Source organism: Muntiacus reevesi, chromosome 1, assembly GCF_963930625.1.
Source record: "Muntiacus reevesi chromosome 1, mMunRee1.1, whole genome shotgun sequence".
NCBI classification, from domain to species: domain Eukaryota; kingdom Metazoa; phylum Chordata; class Mammalia; order Artiodactyla; family Cervidae; genus Muntiacus; species Muntiacus reevesi.
In genome coordinates, this window is record NC_089249.1 from 21,195,745 (window position 1) to 21,207,859 (window position 12,115).

Consider the following 12,115-nt stretch of genomic DNA (forward strand, 5'->3'; position numbering starts at 1 on the left):
CTAACACCTGGGGATCTCTTGTACCAGGCTTTGAGCTAAAGTCTTGCCCTTTGATGTTTACAGATGCTTGTAAGTCAAGAGGCGGGTCCTGAGCCCTGGCGAAGTTACATGCAGGTAATTTGCAGAGGATCTCACCCTGAGCAGGTGGCGATGGGAGGCCAGGTCCCTGTGGCTCTGAGCTCTCACCGGCTATAGAGGCCCTCCCCCGGCATCCCCCCTGGGGGTGTCTGGGAAGGCTGCTTGAAGGAACTTTGCACTGAGCAGAGAGAACACATGTGGAAGTTTACAGGGAGACCACACAGAAAAGATTGAAGTACTTCTAGAAGGAACAGCATTGGCAAAGCCAGAAAGGCTCAGAATAAAACTTCATATCTTGGTGTCCACAATTCTGAGAAGCCAGGCAATCTTGTGAAGAGACACTTGTACGGAAAGAGGCCAGGGCCTGCCGCTTCCTCTTTCTGCTTCTCTGTTTCCTAACAACGTCAGCATAAATAGGAAGCATGAGAGCCTCGCTGACTGCCTCCGGGAGACACCGCAGAAGGTCCGTCTGTCCCGGCACAAAGAGGGTACGTGTGGGCTTTGGGGCAGGCTGAAGGGCGGGGTCGGGGGCAGGGGCGTGTGGGAGTCTGGGATGGGAAGGACTGGGAGAGCCTGGGGCTGTCGAGTGGGCAAGTGTGCCCCAGGGACTTGGGAAGTTAGGGCTTGGCCTCTTGGGAAAATCTGAACCCAGACTCCCAAGCAGCCAGTGGACGAGGATGCAGACAGCAGGGACCGACCTGCCTGGGTGTTGGGGGAAGGGCTTTGGGGGTTCGGTCCTCACTGCTGGATCTGACTGTCCTGTCAGCGGGGAAGATGCCTGGGGCGGTAGAGAGCTCAGGCCTGGGAGTCACACAGCTGTGTACTGTTGACTTTACTTTGTCACAAAGCTATCACTAAGGTGTCACTAAAGTGTTGGTGGCAGTGATAATATCCTGTCCTGGGCTTCTGTCTCCTGTCTGGAACAGGGGAGTGCCGATAGTCCCTGACATCCTGGTCTGGAAAAAGTCTGTGTGTGCACACACATACACACATATTCGTGTGCCTGCACACATGTGTGGATGTCCACGGGGATGCAGAGATACTGGAGCAGATGATGAAGCCAGGAAACTTGTTATGCTCAGACCTAGACTGGTGTGGGTTGAGAAGCTCATGTTGGAAAATAAGAAGGGAGGAGGTTCCTTCTTTACTTAGACACATGTCTTCCCCACTCCAAGAAAGTTTTCTTAATGGTCACACTCTGCCCTGACCACTGTCGATACGTTACGTTTGGGCCCAGCTGTGGATGCCTGTTACTGAAGTGAGTTGGTTCGGTGGTGGGTGTCGGGGGGTGTTTTCGTCCAGGTGTACACTTGCCCTGTGGATGGGAAGACAGGTGTTTCTCTGGATCCCCACTGAGATAAGAGCCTGTGGGGACTCACCAGGCAGCCTGTAGTGACAAGTTGCAAATGTGCAATGTTTAGTCTTTAGACACCTCGCTGTTACGTCTTTGTATAACCAGATTCTAATTTTCTCTGCTTATCATCTTCTTTGCTTTCTAATGGTTTTATAACAAGCAAAATCTGTCCTGCTAATTTTGGGTCACACTTTTTTTCATTCATTAGTTTTACTTATGTTGTTCTATATCTACTAACATCACAGGATACTTCTTGAGTTCTTTAATGAATATATTTAATATTAAACAAGTGAATCCATGGATCTATGTTTTGCTAAAAATTTAAAAATTGGGAGTACATAAAAGTGATTATAACATACATGTTGTCCTATAGCTTAGTTTTCCACTTATTATTACGTTCTGGACAACATTCCATAATAAGATATAGAGATTTGACTCATTAATTAGCCCTAAGAGATACATGACGTTTATCAGTTTAGGTGTTACTGAAAGAGCGTGGTGGGGTCTGGCTGCTTGCTGTTCAAAAGCCAATAAGCAGGCCAGGTTGGTGGAAAGGAAAGTTTGCTTTATTTCAGATGCTGGCAATTGTGGTGGCAGGGCGTTGTGGATGTCTGTCCAAAGGCCGACTCCCCACACGGGCAGCCAGTGGGGCAAGAGCTATTATAAACAGAAGGTGGGGACAGGGGGCTACATACAGAAACAGCGCAATCAGCTCTGACAGTCATCTTCAAATTGGTCATCGGTGATCTGACCAGTGTCATCATTATTGTTTTAGGTACAGTTAATCTTCAGTTCCGGGGTCCATTTGTTCCCAATTCTTTGAGGCCAGTTCTCGGAATCGTGGCAGCTTATGTTGTGGGTACAGTCTGGTCGTCATGAAATTAACTTCTCCATCTTGGTGTTTTAGTATCTATAAGACAGCTCACAGGATATGGCTCATAATATTATCTACAGCCCTTAAGACAGTGCTAAAGATCCTTGACTAAGCTTAATGATTGCATTAATTGGTCTCTTTTGACCATTTTCCTTTGTTTCTGTATTTCTCACTTTTCTGATTAAACTTATTCTTTGACTAAAGTTTTCCACAGACAAAAGGCAGGCAGAGGACTTCGCGGGGTGGAGCGTGGGCAAGGACCAGGGGCTCCTGCTCCATTTCACAGGTACACCACAATTTACCCGATCACATGTTGCTAGACACTTGGGTGGTTTCCAGTTTTCCACACCTGTGAAAGAATTCCTAGAGCCCAGATTCCTAGAAGTAGAATTGCTGGGCAAGAGACTGCACATTTAAAATAATAGTAGATATTGTCAAACCATCCTCAAAGTAGCTGAACTAACATATCCATGGTAGTGCATAAAAAGGCTGGTTTCTCTTTAAGGAAACAGTCCATCTTTTAATTGGGTCCAGTGTAATAGATGAAAATTATCTGGTTCTCACTTGTATTTTTCCTTTCCCTGGTGATAGGTGAAGTTATGCGTCTTCCATGTGTTGAAAGGCCATTTGGATTCTGTTTGTAATGTGCTTGGAAATGTCCTTTACATTTCTCAGTGAGCTGGTTGCCTTTTACATATTGAGTACTAACACATTTGGAGCATTTTAGGAGTGTTCCATTTATTACATGTATGGACGATTTATTGACATATGCTGAAAATATGTCTTTCAGATTGCCACTCTATTTTTTCTTTGGTGTGTTTAAAGATACCTTGTATTGTATAAAGATATATTCATTGCTTTTAAGTCAAATCTGTCATTATTTTGTATTTCAGGCTTCCCGGATTCAATGTCTTATTCAATCCCTAAGATTAAAGAAATATTTTAGAGCTTTTATCATTTTAGCTTTGACATTTAAATCTTTAATCCATTTAGAATTTGGAGGTCTAGGTAATAAGTAATCATCTAACTTTTAAAAAGTGATTAACTGGTTGTCTCAATATCATTAATTTTGAGTGTGAAAACCATGTGTTCTCTGTGATTTGAAATTCTATTATTATTTCCAATTCCTAAGTAGTTCTTTTCTTTAATATTTTCTGTTCCATCTCTCTACTGTTATACTCATTGTTTTTCTAACCAATAGAGCAAGTTCCTCATGTTGGATTTGTTATAATCTAGCATCAATTTGTTAAGCCAGTTGACAATCTTTCTGGAGTCTTAATGTGGATTGTCTTGAATTTAGAGATTACTTGGGGTAACACTGATCCCCAAGTAGGGGTCACAACAACAGTGGGCAGCCTCTACTTTAAAGCAGAGGGTACTGACATTTCTGTTGACTTTAATGTTACTGTAGTTTTCTAGTACATACCAAGAAATGCCAATGTTCTTTTCAATTCCTCATTTGCCAAGGTTTATTTCTTTGTTTCATCAGGAATGGCTTTTGTACTATCAAATATTTAAGGGCATCTGTCAAGATAAGCTTATCTTTTTCTCCTTTTAATCTGTCTGTTGATCTATTTCTATTAATCACAATTAGAGTTGATGCATTCTTCTTTTTAAAGTGTTCATCAAGTTATCCTATGAAATTGTTTTTGTCTGGAGTGAATTTGTGCCTTTTTTCCCCTTTTCCAATTGCTATTTTTATCATTAAATTTCTGCATGAGTTTGCGAATTTTGGTGAGCATGTTTATTTTATTTTGAGTGAGAAGGCATCTGGCTTTTCTCTCCTCTTCCTCCCTCTTCCTCCTTCTCCTTCCCCCCTTCCTGTCATTCCCTGGTTTCCATGGTTAATCCTCACTCATAGTGATCTGTAACCCTTACATTTTAAATACACATATTTACACTTAACTTATATTTTCCATCATCATTTGGGCTTACTCAGAATATATACACTCCTCCCAAACAAGGCAAGATCCTTAGCAAGCTTTCGGTTCATCTCTGCTTTCTACCTGTAACCTCACAGCCAACGGGTGTTAAAATGATCTCAGTTTTGCTTCAATGTTGTTACTGTGTATTTATTTGCTTTTACTTTGAAAAATGGAGTTGCTCAGTCATGTCTGACTCTTTGCGACCCCATGGACTATAACCTATCACGCTCCTCCATCCAAGGGATTTTCCAGGCAAGAGTACTGGAGTGGGTTGCCATTTCCTTCTCCAGAGGATCTTTCTGACCCAGGAATTGAACCTGGGCCTCCCTCATTGCAGGCGGACGCTTTACTGTCTGGGCCACCAGGGAAATCAGTAACAATATTTCTTTACTTAACAGTAAGTCCTATTGGTTGTTTTTTTTTTTCAAAACTGATTCCAGTATCATATGCTATCTCTCTTTCTTGGAACTTTTATTTTTTTCTGAAATACATGCTAGAGTAATTTTCTTTAAAAAGATCTGGAAAGCTTTTTTTATCCTTACATTTCCAAAATATTGTGATTTTTTTCCCCCTTAAACTTGAAAGTAAGCTAGAATTTTTATATTTCTAGGTTCAAACATATTTTCCTCTCAGTATTTTCAAAACATTACTATCTACTTAGAGTCCTGTGTTACTTGTGAGAGGACCTTGCAAACCCAATCTTTTTTTCACTGAAAATAACATATTTGTTTCCTTCTGGAAGCCTCTAGGATTACGCTTTTACTCTTTGATGACTAAAAGTTTATTAGCATGTGACTGAATATGTTGCTATTAAAAATGAATCTTGCGTGCTCGCTTCGGCAGCACGTATACTAAAATTGGAACGATACAGAGAAGATTAGCATGGCCCCTGCGCAAGGATGACACGCAAATTCGTGAAGCGTTCCATATTTTTTGATAACCCTATATGCAAAACAGAAAAAGAGACACAGAAGTACAGAATAGACTTTTGAACTCTGTGGGAGAAGGTGAGGGTGGGATGTTTCGAAAGAACAGCATGTATATTATCTATGGTGAAACAGATCACCAGCCCAGGTGGGATGCATGAGTCAAGTGCTCGGGCCTGGTGCACTGGGAAGACCCAGAGGAATCGGGTGGAGAGGGAGGTGGGAGCAGGGATCGGGATGGGGAATACGTGTAACTAATGGCTGATTCATATCAATGTATGACAAAACCCACTGAAAAAAAAAAATGAATCTTGCTTTTAACCTAGTAGATTATTGCCTGATTTAAAGCCCTGTGAATTTTTCTTCTATTTGCAATTGTATCTCTGTGTTTACACATGGAAAACCCCCAAATAACAGTAGCATAAAACTATATAAGTTTATTTTTTCCCTCACATAAAAGATGTCCAGAGGTAGGCAGTCTCAGACTGTATGGCTGGTCCATAGCGAGAAGAGGGATCGAGGTTCCTCTTTTTCTGTTGCATATGACTTCTACACTCAAGAGAAACTTACACTTCAGAATGACTGCTGGAACTCCAGCCCTCTCTTCCAAACAGCAAACTGGAGAAAGGGAAAAAAGCAGGAGGGCAAAGATGGATTTCTCCTACCTGAACCACTTCCTTTAAGGAACTTTTTTTGAAAGGCACACCCAATGATTCTACTCACATCTTCTCGGACAACATTTAGTCACACGAACACACCTAGCAATAGGAGAGTGCAAGAAATAAAATACCTGTGTAGCAATAAACCTAGGTAAGACCTACCCTTTCGTTACCAAGGGGAAAGGGGACAGCTAGGTAACCGACACTGTCTGCAGTACCTGCCCTCAGTTCTCTGTCTTCTGCTTCTAGATGTTGGAACTCTTGGATTTCATTCCTAGGCTTCAGTTTTTCTCTAAGACTTCCCATTTCCTAGCCTATTTGCTGTCTTCAATATCTACCTTTGTAACATGACAGTTTATAGTGTTAATTCTGATTTGGCCCATTATTGAGCTATGGTGTTTGTTTGGTTTTTTTTTAATGGATTTCATACCTTCAAATGCCAAGAACTCTGTTTATTTGTTCTTTGCATAGCAATCTGTTCTTAAATGGCCATGATTTCTCAAATTTCCCTGAGCATGCTACTTGAGATGTTTTAACGTTTTGTTTTTTTTTGCACAGACATCTGTGCACATCTGTAGAACTGTCTGTTGGGTCAGTATATGTCAGAATAGAGATGTACGATACCAATAATTGGGAAATACAACACTATGCCACTCACTATTATGACTGGTTAAGAACACAAATTCTAAAGCCAGTCTCCTGTGCTATAGTCTCAGCCTGTTCCTTTCTGCTGTATCATCATGGACCTATACCAGTTTCCTCATCTACAAAGTGGAGATTTTAACCTACACATTGATGTATTAATATCTGTAAACCCTTTTGAACAGTGGCCAGCTGATGGCAAGTGTTTTGTACTTGTTAGCCACTAATACGAATTCTCTGCATGTAGGTGTCTTTTATGCTTGTGTCCTTGGACGCCTTTAATTTGTTTGTACTATTTATAGCATAAAGGTAGTCGCTTGTTCTCCATACTTCTGGCACAAACATTTATTTTGCACTTTGTCCTTTGCTTTGTGGTTCAGTTATTTTTTTAAAATACTGAAGTGTTCACTTTTATGCACTTTTATTTGTCAGCCTATGTCTCTGATTTCTTCTAGTGCTTTGAAGCTTAAATAGTTCAAAGATATTCACTTGTACAGCTTGCAAGTTTCATAGAATTTAACTGCCTATATTTAAATTTTTCATTGATTTGAAATGAATCCATGGGGAATGGTGTAAGGTAGGGATTTAGGCTGATATGTTTTATGTTGTTATACAATTGTCTCAACACTTTTTATTATTCCATCACTTAATACTGATTTATGGTTCTTCTTCGTCACATAGTCCATTCTCTGATGAAATACAGTTCATCTGATCAGTATGTCCACTGATTTGTTGTGTGTGTGTGTGTGTGTGCACATGTGTGTGCATGTGTGAAAATCCATTACTTTACTTATCAGGTCTTTATAATATATTTTGCTATTGGGCGGAGACTCATTATTTTTGTTGAACTATAGTTGATTTACAATATTTAGTAGGTTTCAGGTGTAAAGCAAAGTGATTTGGTTATACACACACACACACACACACACATATCTGTATTTGTTTTACTTTTGATTCTTTCCCATTATAGTTTATTATAAACATAGCTTTTTAATAATAGTTTATTATTGAATATAGTTCCCTGTGCTATACTGTTAGTCCTTGTTGTTTATCTTATTTTATATATGGTGATGTGCATCTATTAACCCCATACTCCCAATTTACCCCTCCCTGCTTCCCATTTGGTAGCCATAAGTTTGTTTTCGATGAGGGCTTACTCACTCAGTTGTATCTGACTCTTTTCGACCTGCCAGGTGCCTCTGTCCCTGGAATTTTTCAGGCAAGAATACTGGAGTGGGTTTTCATTTCCTCCTCCAGGGGATCTTCCCAACCCAGGGATCAAACTGGTGTCTCCTGCATTGCAGGCAGATTCTTTAACTGCCAAGCCATTAAGGAAAACCCATTTTTCTATGAGACTTCTTAGTTTTTAAAGTCTCATTAACTGTCCTCACACATATTTTCTCCCTTGTGAATTCCTGCCAAAAAAAAAAAAAGAAAATCTTGCTAAGTTTTGATTAGAGTTGTGTTAAACTTATAACTGACTTTCAGAAGAATTGACCTCTTTACATGTGAGGAATTTGCATTTGTGGTAAGACCCAAAGAGAAGCTCTGAGCTTTTAGCTGAGTTCCAGGTAGGCAGAGAAAGCTGCACCAGCCCAGGCAGACTCTCCTTTGCCTGTCAAGGCACTGCTCCCCTGCAGGAACTAAAATACTCTTCCCCAGCCCCAAACAAACCCACTCTTCCTTCCCAGGCATTTCTTGGACTAACCAACCCACAAATATCACCAAGTTTGGTTCTCCCTCATGATCTCATGTGAGATATGTTGGATTGGGCCCATTTTACAGATTTAGAGAGCAAGGTTCAGAGGGCACGGATAAGTCAGCCCAGGCCACCAGCACAGGAGGGACAGGGCCTGTGCTGAAAGTCAGTTTGGCTGAGCCTAGAGCTGTGCTTTTCCCAGCAACAGAGCTTCTGGGATATGTGTCTGTGCAGCTTGAGTGAAGTTTTCGACAATCTTACCGACAGAAAAGGAGTCATGGTCCTCTGTTCTACTTTCCTGGTACTTCCCGGGGGCTGGATGAAATGAAATGAGGAAATCCCCAACCTTCTGCAGAAAAAAAGGGAACCAGCATTTCAGGGGGCAGTGTGGGAGGAATGAGGTAAATGGAACAGGGTGGGGAGAGCACCAGCTCGTGTGTGTGTGTGTGTGTGTGTGTGTGTGTGTGTGTTGTGTGTGTGTGTGTGTGGTGTGTGTGTGTGTGTGGTGTGTGTTGAGGGTATGTGCACGTGCTCACTCCCACGGGGGGATCACACCCCAACACCCAGTGACCCCCACCCAGGTCAGTACCTGGTGGGGGGGGAATCAAATACCAGGCTTCCCTCTTGAATTTTCTCATCACCAGGGCAGTGTGACCCAGTGGGAACCCACATCTGCCGAGGCCACTAAGAGCATCTCCTTCATGGTCACATCCCGGGCACTGAGCTGAGGAGCAGGGAGCCAGGCTGAGGCAGCAGTGGACTGCAACCAGGCAGCAAGGCCGCGCCTGGGTCCGCCCTACCACGTGGGCCGAGTCCCATAGGCTGACGCTTCCTTCCACAGGCCTGGAGGAGGCAGGATCCCAGAGAGAGGAGGATTCCCAAGAACTGATGACATGGGTCTAGCCCAGCCTCCAGCAGGGGAGGAACACAAGACTCCAGGACAGTGAGGAGCCCACACCTTGCCCAGACCTGGACCCACCCGAGCGGGCCACCTGTTCTCCAGAGCTGAATCACGAGATGACGCTGACCCGGGGGCTGCTCCCCCTGGCTCTGCTGGCGCTCTGCTGGGGACTCAGCATAACAGGGGCTGAAGGTGAGCCAGATCACCCCCTCCCTCTCCGTGTCCCCCTTCTCACTGCTGGGGCACAAAACCCAGACCCCCAGCCCCCCCCATCTCTTCTCTTTCCTGACTTTCCCTGGAGGCCTCCCTTCCCTCCCCCCACACTCCCGCTCATTCTTTTCTGGCCTCCTGTAAAGACCCTCTCTGTTTGTGTGGCCTCTCAGTCCACATTTCCCAGTGTGGCATTCCAGACCTCCAACCTCCCAGCTGCCCATTCCAGGCCTTTGTCTGACCTTCTCTCCCCCCAGGCACTCAGAACCTTGAGGTCTTGACCAGTTCCGACCTCTGTACTTTTGCTCCTGGGGACCCTCAGCCTGGGCGGGGGGTCTCTCCTCTTGCCTCGAGGCCCTGCTGAGACGGCCCCCAACCCGGGGCTCTTCAGACCAGTGACCACCCTCCCCAAGCGCTCCCGGAAAACTCAGTTCCGCTGATAACCCTGGGAACCACACTCCACTTTCCAAGCATCAGGCCCAGTGGGGCCTGATCCAAGAGCAAGGCGAGGCGGTCCCAGAGGAGGCCCCTTAGGGGTGAGTTTATGCCTCTGCTCCCAGGCTGCACCCACCCAGGGGCCTAGGGGCCCAGGGGCCCAGGGGCAGGGCCTGTGTCTGACGCATGTGCCCACCTGTAATGGGAGGGACTCTGTTCCTCCAGGAGGAGGGCAAGGCAGGGGCTCAGGACACATGCTCTGAATCAGCTAGAATATTGTGTTTTTCCCCAGACAGGAGGGTACACAGCTAGCTCCCTTTCACCTGCACACCTGCAGAGACAGCCCTCCTGCCCCTGCCAAGGCCTCTGGGGACCTTTGCCTGGACTCCAGGAGCCTTTAGAGAACTCTGGGAGACTTCTCTGCAGTGCTGTGCCATCTGAGGGGGAAGCTGTGACTCTCTTTCTGCTTCCCTCCCTGGCAGAGACTGTCCCGCTGCGGACCCTGAGCTGTCATAATGACTACACCAGCCGCATCATCTGCAGGTGGGCAGATACCCAGGATGCCCAGCGACTGGTCAACGTGACCCTGTACCGCAGGCTCAAGGAGTGAGTGAGGCAGGGCCCAGGGCTGGAGGGCAGCGAGGGGCACTGCTGTGTGGGCAGTGCCAGGGGTTTGGGGCTGGACAGAGTGCAGGGATGGGAGACCCCTGCCCAGGAGCTCCTGCCCCATCAGGCAGCCCTTGGGCCCAGGGGCTTGGGTCTGATGTCCGGTTTGGAAGAAGAGCCTCTGATGTTAATATAGATGATGATGGTGATAAGCTCTTATTTTGTGACAATTAAACAAAATCATTCGGCAGAAGTCAATTTTGGTTCATCCTCCTTATGAGGTGGGCAGGACAGGGACAAAATGCCCAATTCACAGATGGAGAAACTGAAGCTGCAGAGGTGAGGTCCGTCCCTCTGGCCACACAGTGGGGTCAAGGCCTTAGCAGGACCAGTGTCCTGTGTCCAGCCTGCAAGGCTAAGCTCCATGTGTCTCCCAGGCCCTGCTCCCTCCGGAGTGGGGGTTTCTCTCTCTTTATCTAGTCTCCAGGGCATAGCCCATTTGGGAAGGTGCTCCCACCATTCTGGAATCCGGTGATAGTCTAACTCGCCATAATGGAAGTAATTAAACAGCGGGCATCACAGGGTCTGGGGAGACCCCTGACGACCTCCCCTAGGAGGAAGGGCTTTCGCTCCGCAGCATCTTTGCCCCTGCACTCTCTCCGCTGCTCTCCCCAGAGCCTCCGTCCTCCTTGTCCACTGTCCCCACCCGCACCCCCAGCTGTGGCCTGCCTCCTCCTGCACTGGGACAGCAGACACCCCCAGAAGAGAAGCTTCCCAGCACCTCCCCCAACCATGGCCTGCCACCTCCCTGGATACTCCCTGCAGTGATTACCTGTCCCAGGCAGGCCTGTCTGAGGCCAGAGTCGGGGTCCCACCTGGTCTTGCTGCTCAAGGACATCACTGCCATCCCAATCTCCACTGTCCCCATGCTGCTGAGGGTCACTGTCCTGGGATTCACTTAACAGGTGCCGACCAGACAGTAGCTCAGGGCCTCCCGGGTCCGGTCTCCTAGCCCGGCTGTCCATTCTCTGCTTCCCTCTGAGGGAACCTCCTCTAAAGAGCGATCTGTCTGGAGCCCTGTTTCCAGTGCCTCTCAGGTACTTCCTCCAGAGCCCACTCTCCCAGGACTCTGCTGCCCCCAGCAGGCCATTTAAACTGCTCCCGCTGGAGTCAGCGATGCCCACTTGGTGTAAATCAATGGTTAGTCCTGGCCTTCTCCCCACGCACCCACAGGCAGCCCCTGACAAGGCCTGGCTGGGCCTAAGCACGAGGCCCCACTGTGGCACCTCCCTCCCGGGCCCTGGCCAGCACCCGGGCCCTTCCCCACGTCCCCCTGGCCCGCCTTTTCCGTCTCCTGGTCTGTTCCCTACTCTGAAGGGGACGATGTCCCAGGGCTCTTGGACCTCCATTCTCTTGCATCTGCATCCAGCGGCAGAGATCCAGCCCCAGACTGTGACTCTGACCCAGACACACTCTCTCCAGCCCGGACCTTTGCCCAAGTTCCAGAACCATAGGTGCACTTGCCTCTCCACATTGTCCCGTAGAGTCTTTAACTTCAAGTGTCCTAAACAAGTTCCTGCTCACCTCCCAGAGGCAGCCCCTGTGCTAGATCCCCATCTCAGTTCACTAAAGGGGAGCTTCCAGGGGCTCAAGCCAGACAAATGGGGGCAGTCTTTTAATTTTTGCTTTTCAGTCTCCTTTCCCTCCTTTCCTTTTCCACCGCGGCATCCAACCCATCAGCAAATGCGATCAACTTCATCTTCAAATAGCAAGTGAATCTGACTAACACCCTGATTCAAACCACTT

The 12,115-nt window shown here is 46.4% G+C and overlaps 1 protein-coding gene and 1 non-coding gene across 2 annotated transcripts in view; both read left to right on the forward strand.

Annotated features, from left to right (window-relative positions):
- The first annotated feature begins 498 nt into the window (after positions 1 to 498).
- CSF2RB (colony stimulating factor 2 receptor subunit beta) overlaps positions 499 to 12,115 on the forward strand; it is a 28,304-nt gene continuing 16,687 nt past the window's right edge. The window contains exons 1-3 of the mRNA XM_065939208.1: positions 499 to 566; positions 8,999 to 9,250; positions 10,186 to 10,309. Coding sequence (XP_065795280.1) covers positions 9,175 to 9,250; positions 10,186 to 10,309 — 200 coding nt within the window. The 5' untranslated portion in view covers positions 499 to 566; positions 8,999 to 9,174. The remainder of the gene's footprint in view (positions 567 to 8,998; positions 9,251 to 10,185; positions 10,310 to 12,115) is intronic.
- LOC136156612 (U6 spliceosomal RNA) lies at positions 5,059 to 5,165 on the forward strand. The gene has a single exon (XR_010661106.1). It is a non-coding gene; the product is annotated as a U6 spliceosomal RNA (small nuclear RNA).